This window comes from Piliocolobus tephrosceles, chromosome 21 (genome assembly GCF_002776525.5).
Source record: "Piliocolobus tephrosceles isolate RC106 chromosome 21, ASM277652v3, whole genome shotgun sequence".
In the NCBI taxonomy this organism is placed as follows: Eukaryota; Metazoa; Chordata; class Mammalia; order Primates; family Cercopithecidae; genus Piliocolobus; species Piliocolobus tephrosceles.
The window spans coordinates 24187782-24212388 of NC_045454.1; the positions used below are offsets into that span (position 1 = coordinate 24187782).

Genomic DNA, 24607 nt, shown 5'->3' on the forward strand with positions numbered 1-24607 from the left:
GGCCTCCCGGGTTTACGCCATTCTCCTGCCTCAGCCTCCCGAGTAGCTGGGACTACAGGTGCCCGCCACCTCACCCGGCTAAGTTTTTTGTATTTTTAGTAGAGACGGGGTTTCACCGTGTTAGCCAGGATGGTCTCGATCTCCTGACCTCGTGATCCGCCCGTCTCGGCCTCCCAAAGTGCTGGGATTACAGGCTTGAGCCACCGCGCCCGGCCAGATTGTTTCTTTGCACGGTTGATCTTTACAGTCTTCTAGGAGGTAGGTGGGAAAGAAAGAACTTTATGGTGCAGATGAAAAACTCAGGGAGGCCCGAGGTCACCTAGAGGGCGCTGTCAGTGCCGCATTGGGGCTGGGGTGCCCTGGAGCTCGGCTCAGGACACTCACTTCTCCTCTTCTTGTTGCCTGGACAGCCGCAAACCTCGCTTCCCACCCTGCAGCGCTTGGAGGAGCCTTCAGCAGGATCCGACTTTCCATGCCTCCGGGATGGGTCTCACCTGCTGTAGCACAGCTGTGCCGCAGAGCGAGGTTCAGCTTGCAGAACGAGGTTCAGCTTACAGCTGCATTGTCCCCTCGCCCTGCCCAGCCTTCCTGGCCTTCTTGTGGGGCTGGGCTGAGCAGCCCAAGGAGGTCTCCTGTTACAGGTCAGGGAGCTAAATCCCTGTTTGCAAAACACAGCCTGAGCTCCGTTCACTTCCTGCTGGCCCTGCCCCTAGGAATGCAGGCTCAGGGAGCACTCCCCGGGTAACCTGTGGTTACTGAGTGGTCAGCTGGGGGAGAGGAGGTGGAGGGTGTCTGGTCCTGGGCTGGGAGACAGGTGCACTCTGTCAGATGGGGCTCCTGCCCTGACAGCATCTCCTGTGCTGGTGGTGGGACACCTCGATATTACGAAGAAGAGGCCCCTGCGAACCCAGAGTTGCGAATGGGAGGGTGCTGGAGAGCTGCCACAGCCATAGGGCCCGCTGAGGGGAGCAGAGGAGGAGGGGGTGAGGAGCTGACAAAAGAGGCGCAGGGCAGCAGGGTGGTACACCCAGGTGGGAGCAGCAAGTGCACTGGGCACAGACCCTGGCACAGGATAGACTCTCAGCACAGCTGCCTCAAAGAAGCATTGAGACTGGGCGGTTCCAGCACATTGGGAGGCCGAGGTGGGCAGATCACTTGAGGTCAGGAGTTTGAGACCAGCCTGGCCAACATGGCGAAACCCCCTCACTACTAAAAAAATAGACAAAAATTAGCCGGGTGTGGTGTCACGTGCCTGTAATCCCAGCTACTCCGGGGGCTGAGGCAGGAGAATTCCTTGAACCCAGGAGGAGGAGGTTGCAGTGAGCTGAGATTGCGCCATTGCACTCCAGCCTGGACAACAAGAGCAAAACGCTGTCTCAAAAAAAAAAAAAAAAAAGAAGCATTGAGGTGTTGAGACTGGAAGATAAATCAGTGTCAAGATACCAGGGGCATGATGTGTTAGGCGGGGTGGTCCAGCAGTGTTAGGGAGCTGGGGTCAGTTTTAGAGCAGAGGGTGGGGCATGACCAGAGTCATCTTTATGGAAAATGAGCCCGTCAGCCAGGTGAGTACTGGATGGGGCAAAGAGAGGGCGCACACCTGAGCCGGGCTGCTGGGGACAAGGCCGTGGGATACCCAGGGGTCCGGTTTGGGGTGTTGATACATACCTTGTTGTGTTCCTCATAGGGAGGCATTTACGATTCCCCTGATTCCTCTTGGCCTGAAGGAAACGAAAGACGTCGACTTTTCAGTTGTCCTCAAGGTAAATCTCAAAGCCATGGGCACCGGACTCAGTGTTTAAAATGGAAATAGACCATTTACAGTGGCGCATGCCTGTAGTCCCGGTTACTTGGGAGGCTGAGGCAAGAGGATCACTTGAGCCCAGGAGTTGGAGGCCGCAGTGAGTTGTGATCATACCACTGCACTCCAGCCTGGGCAACAGAATGAGACCCTGTCTCTAAAAAAAAAAAAAAAGAAAAAAAATTGAGATAGAGAATATGTATCTCTTGCAATGGCCTTAGGCTCAACAGGCAGAGTCAGTTGATATCTACAGAGTGACCTGAGGCCCTTCTCAGCCAGCTATGTGCATAATTTGTGCCTTTATTCCTGCCAGATTTTTGTTGTTGCCTTTAATGACTTCTGAAGCTCCTCCTGGGTCTTAGACAAGGCAGGTTGGAAACCCAGGCCGGCCTTCCCCAAGAGGCCAAGTCAAAGAGGGTCTGTAGTGGATATGCTTTGAAATTTAAAACTTATATCCTCTTTTATTAATAGTATCTTTTTTTCTTAAATCATGTAACCAGTTTAGGTTATGTTTTTGGAAGAATAGCTAAAGTTTTTTTCTCTAAGATTTTATTATAAAAGTTTCCAAACTTCTCAAAAAATTCTAAGAATTTTATAGCAAACCCCTGTGTACTCACTTCCTCCAGGAACACACTGCCAGCATTGCTTCCTCACATATTTGTCCATCTGTGCATTTTTCTGTCTGTTAGGTTGGTTCAAAGGTAATTGCTGTTTTTGCCATTGAAAGTAATGGCTGGCCGGGCGCGGTGGCTCAAGCCTGTAATCCCAGCACTTTGGGACGCCGAGACAGGCGGATCACAAGGTCAGGAGATCGAGACCATCCTGGCTAACATGGTGAAACCCTGTCTCTACTAAAAAATACAAAAAACTAGCCGGGCGAGGTGGCAGGCGCCTGTAGTCCCAGCTACTCAGAAGGCTGAGGCAGGAGAATGGCGTAAACCCGGGAGGCGGAGCTTGCAGTGAGCTGAGATCCGGCCACTGCACTCCAGCCTTGGTGACAGAGCGAGACTCCGTCTCAAAAAAAAAAAAAAAAAAAAAAAAAAGAAAGTAATCGCTAGGCCGGGCGCAGTGGCTCATGCCTGTAATCCCAGCACCCTGGGAGGCCGAGGCGGGTGGATCATGAGGTCAGGAGTTCGAGACCAGCCTGGCCGAAATGGTGAAACCCCGTCTCTAATAAAAAATACAAAAATTAGCCAGGCACAGTGGTGGGCGTCTGTAATCCCAGCTACTCGGGAGGCTGAGGCAGGAGAATTGCTTGAACCCAGGAGACGGAGTCTGCAGTGAGCCAAGATCACACCACTGCACTCTAGCCTGGGCGACAGAGCAAGACTCCGTCTCAAAAAAAATAAAAAAAAAAGAAAGAAAGTAATGGCTAAAGGCGTGTAATCCCAGCACTTTGGGAGGCTGAAGCAGTCGGATCACTCGAGCTCAGGAGTTCAAGACCAGTCTGGCCAATATGGTAAAACTCCTGTCTCTACTAAACGTACAGAAATTAGCTGGATGTGGTGGTGTACACCTGTAATCTCAGTTACTGGAGAGGCTGAGGCAGGTGAATTGTTCGAACCCAGGAGGTGGAGGCAGAGATTGTAGGGAGCTGAGATCACGCCACTGCCCTCCAGCCTGGGCGACAAAGCAAGATCCCGTCTCAAAAAAAAAAAAAAAAAAAAAATTAGCTGGACGTAGTGGCATATGCCTATAATCCCAGTTACTCGGAACACTGAGGCACGAGAGAATCGCTTGAACCCAGGAGGCGGAGGATGCATTGAGCTGAGATTGTGCCACTGTACTCCAGCCTGGGAAACAGTGAAATTGCGTCTCAAAAAACAAACAGAAAAAGAAAATGAAGGTAATGGCTAATATCATCAGTCTGTCTTATTTATGATGCAATTTCAAAGGAAATCAAAGACATCAATTCTTTCCCCTTAAATATTTGAATAACCAGAGTCTTTGCTTGTATGCTCCCCTGCCACATTCCTGGGTGTCTGGACTCCTCCTGTTTGGCAGATCCTCATAAGCCCCCCTGTGTCTGGCGCTGTGTTGGGTGCCGGAGGCCACAGCCCTGCCTGCGGGGCCCTTGGGTCTGTGGGGGATTCAAGTGGGAAGTGGGCCGGGCGCGGTGGCTCACGCCTGTAATCCCAGCACTTTGGAAGGCCGAGGTGGGCGGATCACAAGGTCAGGAGATCGAGACCATCCTGGCTAACACAGTGAAACCCTATCTCTACTAAAAATACAAAAAAATTAGCCGGGCGTAGCAGCGGGCGCCTGTAGTCCCAGCTACTCGGGAGGCTGAGGCAGGAGAATGGCGTGAACCCGGGAGGCGGAGCTTGCAGCGAGCCGAGATCGCGCCACTGCACTCCAGCCTGGGGGCAGAGCGAGACTCCATCTCAAAAAAAAAAAAAAAAGTGGGAAGTGGAAGAGGTGCTTCAATGGAGAACACAGGAGAGACCGTGCGTGCCAGCAGGCTGGGGCCGGGAGACCATCCTGTGCCTGGATTACGCTCCTCTTCCTTCCCTCTTCAGCTCCATCAGTTTGAGTTTTTAACCAGTCGCCTCCAAATTCCATCAAGGAGGGGAAAGGGGATGAGGTGCAGGGTGGCCCAAGTTTGCGCAAAAATAGATGTGACTTGCCACTGGTCTGTGGGACTCAAAACAATCCACAGTGTCTGGAAATGTCTGTTGCTGCTGTTGTAGAAGTTTCTGTCTGTTGCTTGGTGCTGGGCTACAAGAATGTAAGCTTTTTATTTTGAGATGGAGTTTCACTCTTGTTGCCCAAGCTGGAGTCCAATGGTGCGATCTCAGCTCACCGCAACCTCCGCCTACTAGGTTCAAGCGATTCTCCTGCTTCAGCCTCCCAAGTACCTGCGATTACAAGCATGCACCACCACACCCAGCTAATTTTTATTAGTAGAGATATGGGTTTCACCATGTTGGCCAGGCTGGTCTTGAACTCCTGACCTCAGATGATCCGCCCGCCTCAGCCTCCCAAGATGTTGGGATTACAGGTGTGAGCCACTGCATCCGGCCAAGAATGCAAGCATTTTAAAGGAAGAGTCTCTTGGAGAAACTTAGGAATTTTATAGGCATTTTTAAGGATTCAATTGGGTCATGTGCTGAATTCCACATTAAAGCAAATGAAAATACTCACATGTCGTGGACATGGCCAACTGCCATTCGGCACAGGCTTCCAACCATGTCATTTTAGCCTAAAAGAGTCTCTACAAATGTCAGTCATATGAAAATGAGAACGTTGGAGGCACTTTCTGTTGTATTTTTTCTCTTTCAGATTTGAGAGAGACACAGGTACTGCAGAAGTGGTTCAGCAGACTGAATTAGGGCAATTCCGTTTCAAATCTGACCTGGGTGTCCATGTGATATTTTATAATCAGTGAAGCTTTACAGTGTGATTTTGTTTTATTTTATTTTATTTAATTAATTAATTTATTTAGAGAGGGAGTCTCGCTGTCTCGCCCAGGCTGGAGTGCAGTGGTGCAATCTTAGTTCACTGCAACCTCTGCCTCCCGGGTTCAAGCGATTCTCCTGCTTCAGCGTCCTGAGTAGCTGGGACTACAGGCACCCACCACCACGCCCAGCTAATTTTTATATTTTTAGTAGAGACAGGGTTTCACTATGTTAGCCAGGCTGGTCTCGAACTCCTGACCTCAAGTGATCCACCCGCCTCGGCTTCCCAAAATGTTGGGATTACAGGCATGAGCCACTGCACCCGGCCAATTTTGTTTTATTTTAAATAAATAGGGCCAGGCGCAGTGGCTCACACCTTTAGTCCCAGCTACTGGGTAGGCTGAGGTGGGGGGACTGCTTGAGCCCAAGAGGTCGAGGCTGCAGCCAGCTATGATTGAGCCCCTGCACTCCATCCTGGAAAACAGAATAATACCTTGTCTCAAAAAAAAAAAAAAAAAAAAAAGATTTTTCAAATCAGTGAAAGAAAATGAAATAACATCTGTCCTTCAGTAAAGTTTAATAGTTTTCTGCTTAATTATATTAATTTTATCCCTAGACATGTACTTTTGTTGCTATTGTGAAAGGTATTGTTTCTCTGTTAGGTTTTTTTTTTTTTCTTTTCTGAGACAGTCTCATTGTGTCGCCCAGGCTGGAGTGCAGTGGTGCAATCTTGGCTTACTGCACCCTCTGTTCCCCAGGTCCAAGTGATTCTCCTGCCTCAGCCTCCTGGGTCGCTGGGATTACAGGCACCTGCCACCATACCCATCTAAGTTTTTGTATTTTTAGTAGAGACAGGGTTCTACCATGTTGACCAGACTGGTCTCAAACTCCTGACCCCAAACGTTCCGCCAGCCTCAGCCTTGAAAACTGCTGGGATTACAGATGTGAGCCACCGCACCTGACTGTCTGTTAAGTTTTTCTAATTGGTTATTGCTTGTATAAGAAAGGAAGAATATTGACTTTTCTTTTTTACTATTGACTTTTATATGTTAACTTCTTTGCCACTTTATTGAATTCTTATTAATTTCATAATGTTTCAGTTGATGCTGTTGGGTTTTATAAACATGCTGTTATGTTGCAAAAAATTGTTTTGATCCTTTCTAATATTTTATGTCTCTTATTTTTCTTAATGTGTGGGCTAGAGAATGTTTGGAATTAGGCTAAGTAATAACAGTGATGGTGGAAATTCTCATTTTGTCCCTAATGTTTACAGTGGATTTCAGTTAGGATTTTTGTTTTGTTTTGTTTTGTTTTTGAGACGAAGTTTTGCTCTGTCATCCAAGCTGGAGTGCAGTGGCTCAATCTCAGCTCACTGCAACCTCCGCCTCCTGGGCTCAAGCGATTCTCCTGCAGCATCCTCCTGAGTAGCTGGGATTACAGGCACCTGCCAGCATGCCCGGCTAATTTTTGTATTTTTAGTAGAGACAGGGGTTTCACCATGTTGACCAGGCTGGTCTTGAACTCCTGGTTTCAGGTGATCCACCTGCCTCAGCCTCCCAAAGCGCTGAGATTACAGGCGTGAACCACTGTGCCTGGCCAGTTACATAATTTTGTATCCCACTAAGTATGTTAGTCTACCCTAGTTTACTAAGTTTCAAATCCAGGAATACATATATAATTTAATCAAAATCCTCTTTGACTTTTATGAGGTGAACATAAGATTGGAGTGCAGTGATGTGATCATGGCTCACTGCAGCCTCAACCTCCTGGGCTCAAGTGATCGTCCTGCCTCAGCCTCCTGAGCAGCTGGGACTACAAGTGTGCATCACCACGCCCGGCAAATTTTTTATTATTTGTAGAAATGGGGTTTCACTACGTTGTCCAGGCTGGTCTCGAACTCCTGGTCTCAAGTGATTCTCCCACCTTGGCCTCCCAAAGCGCTGTGATCACAGACAAGAGTCACTACACCTGACCCCTTTTAACTACCATGCCCTGCTATTTTTTTTTTTTAATTAAAAAATTTTTTCAAAAATTTTTAATAGAGATGGAGTTTCACCATGTTGGCCAGGCTGGTCTGGAACTCCTGACCTCAAGTGATCTACCTGCCTCAGCTTCCCAAAGTGCTGGGATTACAGGCATGAGCCACCATACCCAGCCCATGGCCATGTTTAAAGAAAAGAAGCATAGTCAGCTGGGTGTGGTGGCTCATGCCTGTGATCCCAACACTTTGAGAAGTTGAGGTGGGAGGATCACTTGAGGCCAGGAGTCCGAGACCATCCTAGGCAACATAGGAAGACTCTGTCTTTATGAAAAATAACAATATTAGCTGAGTATGGTGGTACACAGCCATAGTCCCATCTACTGGAGAAGCTGAAGTGGGAGGATAACTGTAGCCCAGGAGTTCGAGGCTGCAGTGGCTATGATTGCACCATTGCACTCCACCCTGGGCAACAGAGTGAGACTCTCATCTCTTAAAAAAGTAAAAAGAAAAAGAAGGCACAGCAGAGTTGTACATTTAGTACAAATCCATTTTTGTAGGACAAGTGTTTGTTTGTGTGTCTGTGCGTTGAACACACAAAAACAGGAGGAGCTTTAATGTAGAAGTTGTGTAAAGAGGTTACTCACAGTCATTGGGAAGATGTAATTGAGCAATCTATGTGATCACCTTTCTTGCAGCTTGGGGGAGCCAGCACTTGTAGGGGCGGGGCGACAGGGCAAAACCCCATCTCTATTAAAAAATACAGAAATGAAATTAGCTGGGTGTGCTGGCACATGCTTGTGGTCCCAGCTACTTGGGAGGCTGAAGTAGGAGGATTGCTTGAGCCCAGAGAAGTCGAAGCTGCAGTGAGCCGAGATCACACCGCTGCACTCCAGTCTAGGTGACAAAGTGAGATCCTGCCTCAAAGATAAAATAAAATAAAATGCCTTTATAACATGGTTAAGGGTCTTCTTGGCAAAGGAAATCCATGTCTGGGGACTGTTATGACAATCCTACCCTCAGGGTCTGTGCTGGGAAACTTGTCCAGGTCCTGAGGGAGGCCCGGAATTGCAGGTCTGAGCCCCTGAATATCTGCGGTGTTTGCAGTATAGTTGAATGTATAGGTCACAGGCTGGTCTCGAACTCCTGGGCTCAAGTGATTTACCTGCCTGGTCTTCCCAAAGCGCTGGGATTATAGATGTGAACCACGGTGCCAGGGCACAAAGACATTTTTAAGCAAAAAATTAACTTCAACTCTTCATTTTTACTGAAGCAACACAACATTTAAAAACATTGGCGTGGAGGGCAGTGGCTCACACCTGTAATCCTAGCACTTTGGGAGGCTGAGGCAGATGGATTGCTTGAGCCCAGGAGTTCAAGACCAGCCTGGGCAATGTGGTGAAACCCTGTCTCTACCAAAAATTAGCTGGGCGTGGGGGTGCATGCCCATAATCCCAGCTACTTGGGAGGCTGAGGCACGAGAATCACTTGAGCCTGGGAGGTGGAGCCTGGGCAACAGGAGTAAAACCCTGGTAAAAAAAAAAAAAAAAAAAATTAAAAAATTAAAAAATAAATCTATGGCCTGGCACGGTGGCTGACACCTTATAATCCCAGCACTTTGGGAGGCCAAGGTGGATGGATCACCTGAGGTCAGAAGTTTGAGACCAGCCTGGCCAACATGGTGAAACCCGTATCTCTACTAATAAAAATTAGCTGGGTGTGGTGGTGCATGCTTGTAATCGCAGGTACTTGGGAGGCTGAGGCAGGAGAATCACATGAACCCAGGAGGCAGAGGTTGCAGTGAGCCGAGATTGTGCCACTGTACTTCAGCCTGGGCGACCAAAAAAACTACGTAAAATTAAGGAAACAAATGCCCCCACTTTGAAAATCACTATAGTGTTCTGTCTCCTATAAGTTTTTCTTTATTCTGCCTTTTTAAAAATGGGTTCATAATTGACATGTTACTGTTATGCACATGTATGGTTTTCAATCACATTTTATAGTATCTGACCTCATTTTTCTTAAAGGATTTTATCCTGGAACATTACAGTGAAGATGGCTATTTATATGAAGATGAAATTGCAGATCTTATGGATCTGAGACAAGTAAGTTTTTGTGTGCAGCAGAGAGGGGAGGGTGGCTTTTCCGAGTCTTTAGGGTACCCCATGATTGCATGCTTGTGGTCTTAACAGAATTGCGGGCGGATGGAGGTGATGGTTTGGGGGGTGCTGGATCACCCATGCCACTTGCTGCATAAGAAAACCGTAGAAGGAGGCCGGGTGCGGTGGCTCACACCTATGTAATCCCAGCACTTCACTTTGGGAGATTGAGGCGGGTGGATCACCTGAGGTCAGGAGTTCCAGACCAGCCTGGCCAACATGGTGAAATCTCGTCTCTACTAAAAATACCAAAATTAGCTGGGCATTGTGGTGCATGCCTGTAATTCCAGCACTTTGGGAGGCTGAAGTGGGTGGATCACCTGAGGTCAGAAGTTTGAGACCAGACTGGCCAACATGGCAAAACCCCGTTTCTACTAAAAATACAAAAACGAGCCAGGCATGATGCTACATGCCTATAATCCCAGCTACTTGGGAGGCTGAGGCAGGAGAATCACTTGAACCCGGTAGGTGGAGGTTGCAGTGAGCCAAGATCATACCACTGCATTCCAGCTTGGGTGACAGAACAAGACTCCATCTCAAAAAAAAAAAAAAAAAAAAAAAGGAAAACCATAGAAAGGGAGAGACCTGCCTCCTGGATTCCAGGATTTCTGACTTCCTCCCAGGTTCTTTCTACCCCTCCTAGAGTTTACAGTGGCAGCAGTGATGTCATCATACTGCAGAAATAGTTACAGGTTACCTGCTGGTGTGTGCAGGGCACCTTCCAGGAAGGTCCGTCAGCTGTGTCCTCCTCTGCCTATGCCCTCTGGGGTTCTTTTCTTTGCAGGCTTGTCGGACGCCCAGCCGGGATGAGGCCGGGGTGGAACTGCTGATGACATACTTCATCCAGCTGGGTTTTGTCGAGAGTCGATTCTTTCCACCCACGCGGCAGATGGGACTCCTGTTCACCTGGTAAGTGCCTGAGGTCTGTGCTGAAGCTTCATGTGTCACGGAGCCTCAGCATCACAGACGCCCCTCTGTGGGCGCCCCTGTGCACCTCAGCCCCCTTTCCTATCTAGCATTTATCTGGGGAAGTCTAAAAATATGTCAATACATTGGTATTTATTTATGAAGGTGATCTGTGGGGAGATAGCTCCAACAGACTGTGGCCTCTTGCTTCTCAGAACAAGCGAGCCAAGAAGAGACATTTTTCTTGCTTGTTGTATCACTGGGGAAGCACGGGGCTCTGAAGTGGAATTAGCCAGAAGCAAGATTCTTGTCTCAGATTGGACAGTGGGGGCATGCATGTGTATGTGTGAGTGAGAGAGAGAGAGAGGGAAATAGAGAAAATCAGGTGTTGTCCAGTGAGACAAAAGCACCAACAGAAATAGATCAGGTTTCTTTTGAAACGGGGTCTCGCTATGTTGCCCAGGCTAGTCTTGAATTCCCGGGCTCAGGTGATATTTCTGCCTCAGCCTCCTGAGTAGCTGGGACTATAGGCATGAGCTACTCACTCAGCTTAGATCAGATTTAAAAAATGGAAGTAGAACATTTGATTCTTCTCCACAATTGGTATTTTCAGACAAGATAAGGCACATCAGGGTGGTATGACCATAGACTCAATTGGTATTTTCAAAGATTAGTATAGTTTAAATACTTGGGAGGCCGGGTACAGTGGCTTACGCCTATAATACCAACACTTTGGGAGGCTGAGGCAGGCAGATCACTTGAGCCCAGGAATTTGAGACCAGCCTGGGCAACATGGCAAAACCCCCTATCTACAAACAGTACAAAAATTTGCTGGATACGATGGTATGCACCTGTAGTCCCAGCTACTTGTGAGGCTGAGGCGGGAGAATCACTTGAGCCCAGGAGGAAGAGGTTGCAGTGAGCCGAGATCGCACCACCGCACTCCAGCCTGGGTGATAGGAGTGAAACCCTGTTTCAAACAGGAAAAAAAAGGCTGGGCGCGGTGGTTCACACCTGTAATCCCAGCACTTTGGGAGGCTGAGGCAGGCAGATCACGAGGTCAGGAGTTCGAGACCAGCCTGTCCAATATGGTGAAACTCTGCTTCTACTGAAAAATACAAAAATTAGCCGGGCATGGTTGCGCATGCCTGTAGTCCCAGCTACTTGGGAGGCTGAGGCGGAGAATCGCTTGAACCCGGGAGGCAGAGGTTGCAGTGAGCCAAGATCGCGCCACTGCACTCCAGCCTGGGTGACAGAGTGAGACTCTGTCAAAAAAAAAAAAAAAAAAAAACCCATACCTAAAGTACTTTGGAAATGCTACACCCCTTCTCTGAGTGTCGTTAGGAGTGTCAGTGAAAGGAGAACACATCCTAGAAGGTCAGGGGTGTATCAGAATCGAATATTTCTACAGCCGATGGATGGCTACTGATGCCTTCCTCATGTAAAGCAAAGGAAAGCGGGATGACTTTGCATAACAATGCACCAGGCTGTCTGCATGGCCAAAAAGCGAAAGGTGGTTTCTCCTTAGTCATGAATTAGGGAGAAGCTGTCTGCTCACCCCTTGGTTCATGAGTAAACTTTAAAACAAGTCCTAGGGCCAGGTGCGGTGGCTCATGCCTGTAATCCTAGCACTTTGGGAGGCCGAGGTGGGTGAATCACCTAAGGTCAAGAGTTTGAGACCAGCCTGACCAACATGGCGAAACCCTGTCTCTACTAAAAATACAAAAATTAGCCGGGCGTGGTGGGGGGTGCCTGTAATCCCAGCTACGTGGGAGGCTGAGGCAGGAAGGAGAATTGCTTGAACCTGGGAAGCGGAAGCTGCAGTGAGCCAAGATGGTGCCGCTGCACTCTAGCCTGGGCGAAAGAGCAAAACTCTGTCTGTAAAAATAAAAATAAATAAATAAATAAAACAAGTCCTAGACTGGGTGTGGTGGCTCACATCCGGAATTCTAGCATGTTGGGAGGCCAAGGTGGGTGGATCACTTGAGCCCAGGAGTTTGAGACCAGTCTAGGCAACACAGTGAGACCTCATCTCTACAAAACAATTAGAGAAAATTGGCCAGGCGTGGGTGGTGTGTGCCTCTAGTCCCATCTACTTGGGAGGTTCAGATGAGAGGATCACCTAAGCCCAGGAGGTCGAGGCTGCAGTGAGTCGATCATGTCACTGTACTCCAGCCCAGGCAATGGAGTGAGACTTAGAAAAAGCAAAAAAGTCAGGCCGGGCGCGGTGGCTCAAGCCTGTAATCCCAGCACTTTGGGAGGCCGAGATGGGCGGATCACAAGGTCAGGAGATCAAGACCATCCTGGCTAACCGGGTGAAACCCCGTCTCTACTAAAAAACACAAAAAACTAGCCGGGCAAGGTGGCGGGCGCCTGTAGTCCCAGCTACTCGGGAGGCTGAGGCAGGAGAATGGCGTAAACCCGGGAGACGGAGCTTGCAGTGAGCTGAGATCCGGCCACTGCACTCCAGCCTGGGCGACAGAGCGAGACTCCGTCTCAAAAAAAAAAAAAAAAAAAAAACGAAAAAGTAAAAAAGTCAAACAAATTAAAACAAATCCTGAGTTTTTAGATTTCAGAAAGAATTATGAGGGGTTAGTAATTGCCATATTTCATTTAGGAGAAGCCATATACACACACACACACACACACGTATATATGTGTGTGTGTATATATACACACCTTTTTTTTTTTTTTTTTTTTTTTGGGAGACGGAGTCTCACTCTGTCACCCAGGCTGGAGTGTAGTGGTGTGATCTCAGCTCACTTCAACCTCTCAACCTCTGCCTCTCAGTATCAAGCCATCTTCCCACCTCAGCCTCCCAAGTAGCTGGGATTAAAGGTACATGCCACCACCATGTATTCTTGGTAGAGACAGGGTTTCACTATGTTGCCCAGGCTGGTCTCAAACTCCTTAGCTCAAGGCATCCACCAGCCTTGGCTTCTAAAGTGCTGGAATTACAGGTGTGAGCCACCATACCTGGCCCAAAATTGTTTTTTAAAGGTAGGCTTTATTATTTAGAGTGGCACATTTTTCTTCCTTACAGAGACTGGGTCTTATTGTGTTGCCCAGGCTGGTCTCCAACTCCTGGACTCAAGCTGTCTGCCCACTTCAGCCTCCCAAAGTACTAGGATTATGGGCATGAGCCACTGCACCAGCCTGGTACCTTTTTTTTTTTTTTTTTTTTTTGAGACAGAGTCTCACTCTTTCGCCCAGGCTGGAGTGCAGTGGCGCGATCTTGGCTCACTGCAACTTCCGCCTCCTGGTTTCAAGTGATTGTTCTGCCTCAGCCTCCTGAGTAGCTGGGACTACAGGTGTGCCCCACCATGCCTGGCTAATTTTTGTATTTTTAGTAGAGAAGGGGTTTCACCATGTTGGCCAGGCTGGTCTCAATCCCTGGCCTCATGATCTCCCTGCCTCGGCCTCCCAAAGTGCTGGGATTACAGGTGTGAGCCACTGCACCCGGCCCTTTTTTTTTTTATTTTTTAAATTTTTTTTTAATTTTTTTAATTTTTATAATCGAGGAACTTACCTGGCACATGATTATCACCCAGAGTCCATAGTTTCCATTAGGGTTCATTCTTGCACTTGTGTATTCTGTGGCTTTTGGCCAACATAGAATGACAGTGATCCACCTTTGCAGTGTCATACAGAAGAGTTTCACTGCTGGAAAAATCCTCTGTGCTCTGCCTGTTCCTTCCTCCCTCCCCCTAAGTCCTAGCAACCCCGATCTTTCTTCTGTCTCCAGGGTTTTGGCTTTTCAGAACGTTGGAATCATACAGCGTCCTGTGCAGTAGGTAGCAATGTTCAGGTTGGCTCTTTCACTTAGTAACGTATCCTCTGCATCTTTTCATGGCTTGCTGGTGCATTTCTCCATTTTTAGTGCTGAGTAATATTCCATTGTCTGAATGTCCCATGGTGTGTTTATCCAGTTACCCTGTCAGATATTTTTGTGTGTGGCTGTGGTGGTCAGTGTGATTAGTGCTGTCATCTTGCTTGGAAACAAAAGCCTCAGTGCATGTGCATTCTTGAATTTTATTGAAGAAATGAGTTTTGTCGTTGTTGCTGCCCAGGTTGGAGCACAGTGGTGCCATCTCGGCTCACTGCAACCTCCACCTCTTGGGTTCAAGCGATTCTCCCACCTCAGTCTTCTGAGTAGCTGGGATTACAGGCGCCCGCCACCATGCCCGGCTAATTTTTGTATTTTTAGTGGAGATTGGGTTTCACCATGTTGGCCAGGCAGGTCTCGAACTCCTGATCTCAGGTGATCCACCTTTCTTGGCCTCCCAAAGTGCTGGGATTACAGGTGTGAGCTACCGCGCCTGGCCAACCCAGGGGTTTGACAGCAGTTTGGGTAACATAGTAAGACCGCATCTCTACAAAAATTCAAAAAAAAAAAAACAATCGGCAGGTATGGTGGCATGCACCTGTAGTAATCCCAGCTATTCTTTTGAGACTGTGGTGAGAGGATCAATTGAGCCCTAAAGTTGGAGGCAGCAGTAAGCTGTGATGACACCACTGCACTCCAGCCTGGGCAACAGAGTGAGATCCTGACTCTTAAAAAAAAAAAAATGTTTTCCACTTGCATCCAAAAGTAACATTAACTAGCCAAGTAATGTGTATTCTCAGAATGCATTTCTTTCACATAGGTATGACTCCCTCACTGGGGTTCCGGTCAGCCAGCAGAACCTGCTGCTGGAGAAGGCCAGTGTCCTGTTCAACACTGGGGCCCTCTACACCCAGATCGGGACCCGGTGTGATCGGCAGACGCAGGCTGGGCTGGAGAATGCCATAGACGCCTTTCAGAGAGCCGCAGGTATGTCTCCTCCAGGGCTGACCAGACATAGCCTTGGCCCCACCTGGTGACACCAGGGGACCCCTTACTGAAGAGGGTCTACAGGTCATCCCCCGCAAGGGCCAGACCAGTCTCCAGCTCTGGTGTAACTTCCCATTAAGAAACTTGCTCGGTGGTTCAGACCTCAGTCTGGGATGGCTGATGTACATGGTGAATCCTGTGGCTGACGATTAATCTTTTCCAGACAAGTGGCCCCTGGGATGGCAGTGCATAGCTGTTTCTTTCAACATTGTCATGAAGAGCAGAGTAACTTTCCCCAAATAGTGAAACTGTAGGTGTCTTTTTCTTGTATCAGGTGTACCTTATCAGTACGTATTACTCTCCGTGCCAACCTCCACCTTCCGGTTTCACGTGATTCTCCTGCCTCAGCCTCCTGATTTTTTTCAGTTAAATTTATTTTTTAATTAATTTTTTTTTAATTAAAAAATAGGCCAGGCATGGTGGCTCATGCCTGTAATCCTAGCACTTTAGGAGGTTGAGGTGGGTGGATTGCTGGAGCCCAGGAATTTGAGATCAGCCCGGGCAACAAGGCGAAACTCAGTATCTACAAAAAGTACAAAAATTAGCTGGGCCTCCTGAGTAGCTGGGATTACAGGCACTCACCACCATGCCTGGCTAATTTTTGTACTTTTAGTAGAGACAGGGTTTCGCCATGCTGGTCAGGCTGGTCTCAAACTCCTGACCTCAGGTGATCTGCCCGCCTCAGCCTCTCAAAATGATGGGATTACAGGTGTGAGCCACTGTGCCCGGCCCCTCCGTGCCTTTATATCACTTGCATTCTGCCAACTTCTCCTGCATGAAGTGGGTGTTCTCAGCCCTTTGTCAAGTGATGCATTCAAAGGATGTCTCATAGCTCAGTTCCCTTCTTCTGGGAACCGTCTTTTGTTATTTTATTTATTTATTTATTTTTGAGATAGAGTCTTGCTGTTGTCACCCAGGCTGGAGTACGGTGGCACGGTCTCTGCTCACTACAACCTCTGCCTACTGGGTTCAAGCAATTCTTCTGCCTCAGCCTCCCAAGTAGCTGGGATTACAAGCGCCTGCCACCATGCCCGGCTAATTTTTGTAGTTTTAGTAGAGATGAGATTTTGCCATGTTGGCCAGGGTGGTCTCAAACTCCTGACCTCAGGTAATCTTAGCGTGAGAATGAGGTGCGGGGTCGAGGAGAAAAGCAGCCTAGTGCTTACACCTATGGAGGACCAGGTCACCAGACCCAGTGCTGTGAGTGAGCCTGGCCCAGCTCACACGTGCCTGCGGGTTCTGCCTTGCTGCCCCATAGCAGGGCCTGTATCTGGGTCAGACTACGCGTGGGGATGGATGCAAGAGCAGGGCACAGTGTAGACTGCCGTGTGGTCACCAGGCTAGCTCTATAGCGTCTTGCCTTCTGGGCTGATCATCGACTTTCTGCTTTGGGGTGTGATCCCCGTCCATCTGTATGGATCATTGTTTGATATCACTTTGCCCTGCAAGCTTGTGAAGAACCATAGCTTTGCCACTTTGACTCATTGTGAAATTTCTGATGTTACAATGATTGGTCCTACCAGCCTGGGCCACACAGGAAGACCCCGTCTCTACAAAATATTTAAAAATTAGCCAGGCGTGGTGGTGTCCACCCATAGTTCCATCTACTCCAGAGGCTAAGATGGGAGGATCACTTAAGCCCAGGAGTTTGAGGCTGCAGTGAGCTATGATTGCATCACTGCACTCTAGCCTGCGTGACAGAGTAAGACTCCGTCCCTAAAAATAATTTTTTTTTTTTAAACTAAAAATATAGGCTGGGCACGGTGGGTCATGCCTGTAGTCCCAGCACTTTAAGAAGCTGAGGTGGGTGGATTGCTGGAGTCCAGGAATTTGAGATCAACCTGGGCAACAAGGCAAAACTCAGTATCTACAAAAAGTACAAAAATTAGCTGGGCCTGGTGGTGCATGCCTGTAGGCTCAGCTACTTGGGAGGCTGAGATGGAAGGATCAGCTGAGGTTGTGGTAAGCCAAGATCATGCCATTGCACTCCAGCCTGGGCGACAGAGCAAGACCCTGTCTCAAAAAATAATTAATTAATTAATTTAAAAAAATAAAAGATTGGTCTCTTGGGATGAAGCGATATGCTAAGATTCCAAGTACGAGTTGATTTCTTTTGCTGTAAATCTTTTTTCTGGACTCATCTTTCTGAGGAATCTTGGTCAGGCACGCTGTGTCCTGTCTCTGAGATTACAGCAATGGAGACAAACTATAGACAAAATGAAGCAAGCGGGAGAACAGTGGGGTGTGTGAGGGAACCCCCAGGGAGCTCACAGCTCAAAACAGCAGGTGCCATCCCTCTGCAGGGTGATTTTTTTTTTTTTGCTCAGCAACAAAACCAGAGGAACCAGTTGGATGGGACTCATATCAGAGGTTCTATTTCACTTCCAGATTGATTGTCAATTAGTGCTTTGGACAGTTAATTTACTAAACTATAGAGAAGTCAGTGGAGGGCTGCAATGTGAAAATTTCCATTGGAGCAGAGGGATAGAGTTTTTTTTGTTTTTGTTTTTGTTTTTGTTTTTGTTTTTGAGGCAGAATCTCACTCTGTCGCCCAGGCTGGAGTACAGTGGTGAGATCTTGGCTCACTGCAACCTCCGCCTCCCGGGCTCGAGCGATTCTCCTACCTCAGTCTCCTGAGTAGCTGGGATTATAGGTGTGTACCATCATGGCTGGCTAATTTTTATAATTTTAGTAGAGACAGGGTTTTGCCACGTTGGCCAGGCTGGTCTCGAACTCCTGACCTCGGGTGATCCGCCCGCCTCGGCCTCCCAAAATGCTGGGATTACAGGCATAAACCGCCGCGCTTAGCCAGAATAGATCTTTCTTGAGGTCCAGGGGAAAAGCCCTGGACTGCTGAATGACTCAGATCTTATGTGTGAGCCTGGCCCCCTGTGAGCCCCTCAGTCCTTCTGCCTGCTCTCTGCTTTCACCTCCATGACTGTTGTGATGGAATTTTGTCCCAGGTGACACGAGTTGTGGGGAGCAGGCTGGTTTCTTTACTCTAATAGAGATGCAAGTGTTTTGGAAGATAAGCCAGTTTTTTAAAAATTGGGTTAAAAGGCTGGGTGGGGTGGCTAACGCCTGTTATCCCAGCACTTTGGGTGGCTGAGGCAGGCAGATCACCTGAGGTCAGGAGTTCAAGACCAACCTGGCCAACATGGTGAAACGCTGTCTGTACTAAAAATACAAAAATTAGCCGGGGGTGGTGTTGGGCACCTGTAATCCCCGCTACTTGGGTGGCTGAGGCAGAAGGATCGCTTGAACCTGGGAGGTGGAGGTTGCAGTGAGTCAAAATCATGCCACTGCACTCCAGCCTGGGCATTAGAATGAGACTATGTCTCCAAAAAATAAATAAATAAATAAATAAATTGTGTTAAAATATACATATATAACTTAAAATGTACTTTTTTTTTTTTTATTTTTTGAGACAGAGTCTTGCTGTGTCGCCCAGGCTGGAGTGCAGTGGCCGGATCTCAGCTCACTGCAAGCTCCGCCTCCTGGGTTTACGCCATTCTCCTGCCTCAGCCTCCCAAAAATGTACTATTTTAACCAGTTTTTTTTATTATAGTAACATAACTTAGAACATAAAATTATCATTTTAATGATTATCTTACATTTTTAAAGTTTAAAAATTATCCTGCCAACCAGAAGCACATTTTAACCATTTTTAAGTGTGCAGTTCAATGGTATTAAGTGCATTTGTACATTCATAGTGTTGTGCAGCCATTACCACTAACCATCTCCAGAAGTTAAAAGTTTTTGTTGGTTAGGCAAGGTGGCTCACACCTGTAATCCCAGCACTTTGGGAGGCTGAGTTAGGAGGATCACTTGAATCCAGGAGTTGGAGACCAGCCTGGGCAACATAGGGAGACCCCATCTGTACAAAAAATTTTTAAATTAGCTGGATGTGGGATGGTGCATGGCTGTAGTCCCAGCTCTTCAGGAGACTGAGGTGGGAGGACCACTTGAGCCCAGGAGTTTGAGGCTGCAGTGAGCCGTGATCATGCCACTGCACTCCAGTCTGGGCAACAGAGTGTAACCTTGTCTCGAAAATAAATAAAATAAATACATTTTTGCTTTTTTGAGATGGCGCCTCACTCTGTTGCTCAGGCTGGAATGCAATGGATTGATTGATCTCAGCTCACTGCAACCTCCGCCTCCTGGGTACAAGTGATTCTCTTGCCTCAGCCTCCCGAGTAGCTGGGACTACAGGCGCCCACCACCATGCCCAGCTAATTTTTATATTTTTAATAGAGATGAGGTTTCACCATGTTGGCCAGGATGGTCTCGATCTCTTGACCTCGTGATCCACCTGCCTCGGCCTCCCAAAATGCTGGGATTACAGATGCAAGCCACCGCGCCCGGCCAAATAAATACATTTTTAAAAAGTATATATATTTTAAGAGATGGAGGTCTCAGTATGTTGCCCAGGCTGGTCTTGAACTCTTAACGTCAAGCAACCCTCCCACCTCAGCCTCCCTTGTAGCTGGGATTACAGGCGGCAGTGCCTGCGCCCAGCTCTCTCCGGAACTTTTTCATCATCCAAAGCGAAGCTCTGTACTCAGTTAAGCAATAACTTCCCATTGCCCCCTTTCCCAGCCCCAGCTAACCTCTGTTCTCCTTTCTGTTTCTGTGAATTTGACTATTCCGGATACCTTATCTAAATGGAATCCTACAATATTGGTCCTTTTCTGACTGGCTTGTTTCACTTAGCATAATGTCCTTATTTACACTGTAGCATGTGTCAGAATTTCATTCCTTTTTAAGGCTGAAAAATAATTCCATTGTATGGATAGGCCACATTGTGTTTAATCATTCATCCGCTCGTGGACGTCTGGGTGGTTTCCACTTTTCAGCTCTTGGGAATAATGTTGCTATTAACACGGGTGTTCAAGTGTCATTTAAGCTCCCACTTTCAATTGTTTGGGGATATATGTAGGCGTAGAATTGCTGGACCATATAATTAAGAATCAGATTTTTTAATATGTTGTAGGACACCGGTTCTTTATTTCCTTTTTTTTTTTGGAGACGGAGTCTTGCTCTGCTACCCAGGCTGGAGTGCAGTGGTGAGATCTCAGCTCACTGCAACCTCTGCCTCCTGGGCTCAAGTGATCCTCCTGCCTCAGCCTCCAGAGGAGCTGAGACTACAGGCACACGCCACCATGCCCAGCTAATTTTTGCATTTTTTATAGAGACAGGGTTTCACCATGTTGGCCACACTGATCTTAAATTCCTGACACAAGTGATCTGCTCGCTTCAGCCTCCCAAAGCGTTGGGATTACGGGCATGAGCCACCGCACCTGGCCTCCTGTCTTTCTCTACAGCAACGTGATGAAGTAAATATGAACCCGAACTAATGGGCAAAACATTTTCCACTTTTAGGGGTTTTAAACTACCTGAAAGAGACATTTACCCATACTCCAAGTTACGACATGAGCCCTGCCATGCTCAGCGTGCTCGTCAAAATGATGCTTGCCCAAGCCCAAGAAAGCGTGTTTGAGAAAATCAGCCTTCCCGGGATCCGAAATGAATTCTTCATGCTGGTGAAGGTGGCTCAGGAGGCTGCCAAGGTAAGACTCCCTGGTTCCTGTGACTTTCGGGAGTGGGCAGGAGATGCTGGCACAGGAGCACTGGAAGTAGCAGGGCCTTCCCACGGGAGCTTGCCTGTGACCTGGGCATTGTGCCAGCTCCGGCCAGTACTGCTGGCTTGAGTTTTCTTGGCCAGTGTTGGTGTTTCAGATACGGATCACTGATTCCATCTGCAGCTTAACCTAAAAACCAGCATAATGACAGCAGTCTGATCCCTCTGTTAACTGCGACAATGACAGAACGAGGGGTTGCTTGGAGTTGCTCCCAGATTCTGGAGCAGCCCCTGGCAGGGGCTGTTGCATGGGAAGAAGAAAGAGCTCTTTCTCTGCAAATGGGTTCATGAGGGCCCTTGTGTCAGGCTGCCTCCTCCCAGTGCCCCTTCTATTTCAGGTGGGAGAGGTCTACCAGCAGCTGCACGCAGCCATGAGCCAGGTGCCGGTGAAAGAGAACATCCCCTACTCCTGGGCCAGCTTGGCTTGCGTGAAGGGCCACCACTACGCAGCCCTGGCCCACTACTTCACTGCCATCCTCCTCATCGACCACCAGGGTAAGGCCTGGGGCATTCGGGGGTTTGGCCAGGGCTGTGGTCCAGCTGCCCCAGGGGTGATTCTGAGCTGAGTGAGAGCTAACTGCCTTCCCTGGAAATGCTCACAGGCGGAAGGCAGAGGATGGGAATGACCCATGACTGAGGCAGCTGCCACACAGGCCATGCTGGGGTTAGGGGTTATAAGCTCCTTCGGAGGGAGGAAGAGGAGGCACCTTTAATTTGGCCTGGGTGCAAGAGGATGAATTTTCACCTGGAATTTAGAATCTACCAGAATGCCAAAAATGCTGGCATCAAGATAAGTAACATTTTAAGGTAATATTTTAAAAGAATCAAAATTAATGCAGGCTGGGTGCAGTGGCTCATGCCTGTAATCCCAGCACTCTGGGAAGCCAAGGCAGGCAGATCATTTGAGGTCAGGAGTTCGAGACCAGCCTGGCCAACATGGTGAAACCCCCGTCTCTATTAAAAGTACAAGAATTAGCCAGGCATGGCGCGTGCCTCTAATCCTAGCTTCTCAGGTGACTAAGGCAAGAGAATGGCTTGAGCCGGGGAGGTAGAGGTTGCAGTGAGCCGAGACTGCGCCGCACTCCAGCCTGGGCGAGAGAGCAAGACTCCATCTCAAAAACAATAATAGTAATAAAATAAAAATCAATGCAAAAAAAGTCTGTGATGATCAGAATTTTAATTTAATTTAATTTAATTTAATTTAATTTAATTTAATTTATTTTTAGAGATGGGGCTGGAGTGCAGCAGTATGATCATGGCTCACTGCCTTCTTGAACTCCTGGGCTCAAGTGATCCTCCCACTTCAGCCTCCTGAGTAGCTGGGACTACAGGCACATGCCACTACACCAGTTAATTAAAAAAAAAAATTTTTTTTTGGTAGAGATGGAGTCTCACTATGTTGCCTAGGTTGGTTTCAAACTCCTGGCCTCAAGCAATTGTCCTGCCTTGGCCTTCCCAAAGTATTGGGATTACAGGCATGAGCCACGGTGCCTGGCCAGGGATTTTTGATGTAATGAATACTAATCCAGGCAGCCTCCTGAGGATTAAAAAGACAGCCTCTGGAGCCAGACTTCCTGGGTTCGTATCTCAGCTCTGCCATGAATGAGCTGTATGACCTTTGGCAAGTTACTTAACTGTCTTCTACCTCGATTTTCTCATCTGTAAAATGGGTATATGGAGAGAGCCTACCTCACAGGCTGTCATGAAAATGAAGGGCCTGTGCGCAAAGCTCAATAATGCTTTGTATACTGTAGGTTCTCTGAAAGTGTGAGCTACCGCTCCTAGTACTATGTAGTCTATTAGGCGAGATAAGATGTGGAAACAAATAGAAGTACCATATAGTGCTTCGGTGATTGCTACAGAAACACAAATGCGGCAGCAGGTGGACTCCGTGGTGCAGTCATGGATGGCTTCTCAGAGGTGGTGACATTTGAGTTCAACTTTTCCATCTGCACAGGAGGGAAGGGTCAGCCTAGCGGGAGGAGAGTGAGCACAGGAACAGAGGCTGAGGGTGCTGGGGAAGTGGAGAGTGGTTTTGTGAGGTTTGAGAGCAGGATGCGCACCAGGGAGGGTACGGTTGAAGCAGGAAGGGGCTCTGCTGCTGGTGTGCAGGCCTGCAGAGGGGTGCAGGCCAGGCATGGGGTCTGGGCTACGCTAGGAGGTTCTGTGTGGTGGGTGAGTCGGAGGAGGTAGTGTGTTGGGGCTCAGGGTCAAATTATGAACATCGCTGGGCGTGGTGGCTCACGCCTATAATCCCAGCACTTTGGGAGGCCGAGACGGGTGGATCATGAGGTCAGGAGTTCGAGACCAGCCTGGCCAAGATGCTGAAACCTCGTTTCTACTAAAAATACAAAATTTAGCCAGGCGTGGAGGCACGCACCTGTAATCCCAGCTACTCGGGAGGTTGAGGCAGAATTGCTTGAACCCAGGAGGTGGAGATTGCAGTGAGCCGAGGTCACATCTCTGTACCCCAGCCTGGGCGACAGAGCAAGACTCCATCTCAAAAAATAAAAAATTATAAAGTTATGAACCTCTGGAGTCTGGCTGGTCCCAATGAGCAAGAGCTTTGGGGTAGCCGGGCATGGTGGCTCACACATTTGATCCCAGCACTTTGGGAGGCTGAAGCAGGAGGATCGCTTGAACCCAGGGGTTTGAGACCAGCCTGGGCAACACAGCAAGTTTACAAACCTTTACAAAAAATTTTAAAAATTAGCCCGGCATGTAGTGGTACATGTCTGTAGTCCTAGCTACTCAGGAAGCTGAGGTGGGAGGATCACTTGCGCCCAGGACTTCAAGGCTGCAGTGAACTATGATTGCGCCATTGCACTCTGGCCTGGGTGACAGAGTGAGACCACATGCCACCCTGAGTGACAGAGTGAGACTGTCTCAAAGGAAGAAAAGGCTGGAGGGCCAGACTGCCTGGGGTGTGGCCAGGGGCAGAAAGGAGACCCATGATCCCAAATGCCTTGTGAAACTGCAGAAGAAAGGAAGCAGGAGACGTGGTGGAAAGAGAAATCTCTATGTGGGTCTGGGGCCAGGTCCATGAGAGGGGATTTAACCTGTGGTTCTCTTTGCAGTGAAGCCAGGCACGGATCTGGACCACCAGGAGAAGTGCCTGTCCCAGCTCTACGACCGCATGCCAGAGGGGCTGACACCCTTGGCCACACTGAAGAACGATCAGCAGCGCCGACAGCTGGGTGCGTGTCCCCCTGCATCCAGACCTGGGCCCCACTCGGTGCCCAGCTGGCCCTGCTCACAGACAGCCACGGACAGGTCCTGAAGAGGGCCCAGGAGGGGGCGGTGTTCCGAGTCACTGTGGCCACTTCGGGTTCAGAAGTCATGAGGCGCAGTCCCGAGCCTCAGAGGGCTTCCCAGGCTGTGTTCTCACAGGTTCCATAGCACCCAGGCCTCCCACTGTGGAGCCAGGACTTTAACCATCTCCCTCGGGGTCCACGGGGTGGCCTGTACCATGCTAATGGGGAAGGAGACATTTGTTGATTTCCTTATGCATGGCTTAATTACCAAGAACACCTAATGACTGGTAATGAAGTGTCCTGGTTTGGTCTCTGCTGTGTCTCGGTGTGAATATCTCTTCCCATGTGCAGACCTCACCTCCACCACCCTAACCCGCCCCACCACGCACCACTCATACACACATACGCGGCTTCCCCGTCTCAGTGATGGCAACTCCCACCCCTCTAGGTGCTCAGGCCAGAAACCTTGGACTTCCTCTCCACTCTTCTTTTCCCTCCCCTTTCCCTCCCCTCCCCCCCCTTCTGTCACCTCCTCTCTCCTCCTCCCTCCTTTCCCCTCCCCTCCCCTTTTCTCCCTTCCCCTCTTCTCTCCTCCCTCCT

The 24607-nt window shown here is 48.6% G+C and overlaps 1 protein-coding gene across 1 annotated transcript in view; it reads left to right on the forward strand.

Moving 5' to 3' along the window:
* RHPN2 (rhophilin Rho GTPase binding protein 2) overlaps positions 1-24607 on the forward strand; it is a 90483-nt gene that overhangs the window by 44492 nt on the left and 21384 nt on the right. The window contains exons 4-10 of the mRNA XM_023229110.1: positions 1685-1760; positions 9202-9279; positions 10118-10242; positions 14886-15052; positions 20495-20682; positions 21092-21248; positions 23831-23950. Of these exons, the coding sequence (XP_023084878.1) occupies positions 1685-1760; positions 9202-9279; positions 10118-10242; positions 14886-15052; positions 20495-20682; positions 21092-21248; positions 23831-23950 (911 nt within the window). The remainder of the gene's footprint in view (positions 1-1684; positions 1761-9201; positions 9280-10117; positions 10243-14885; positions 15053-20494; positions 20683-21091; positions 21249-23830; positions 23951-24607) is intronic.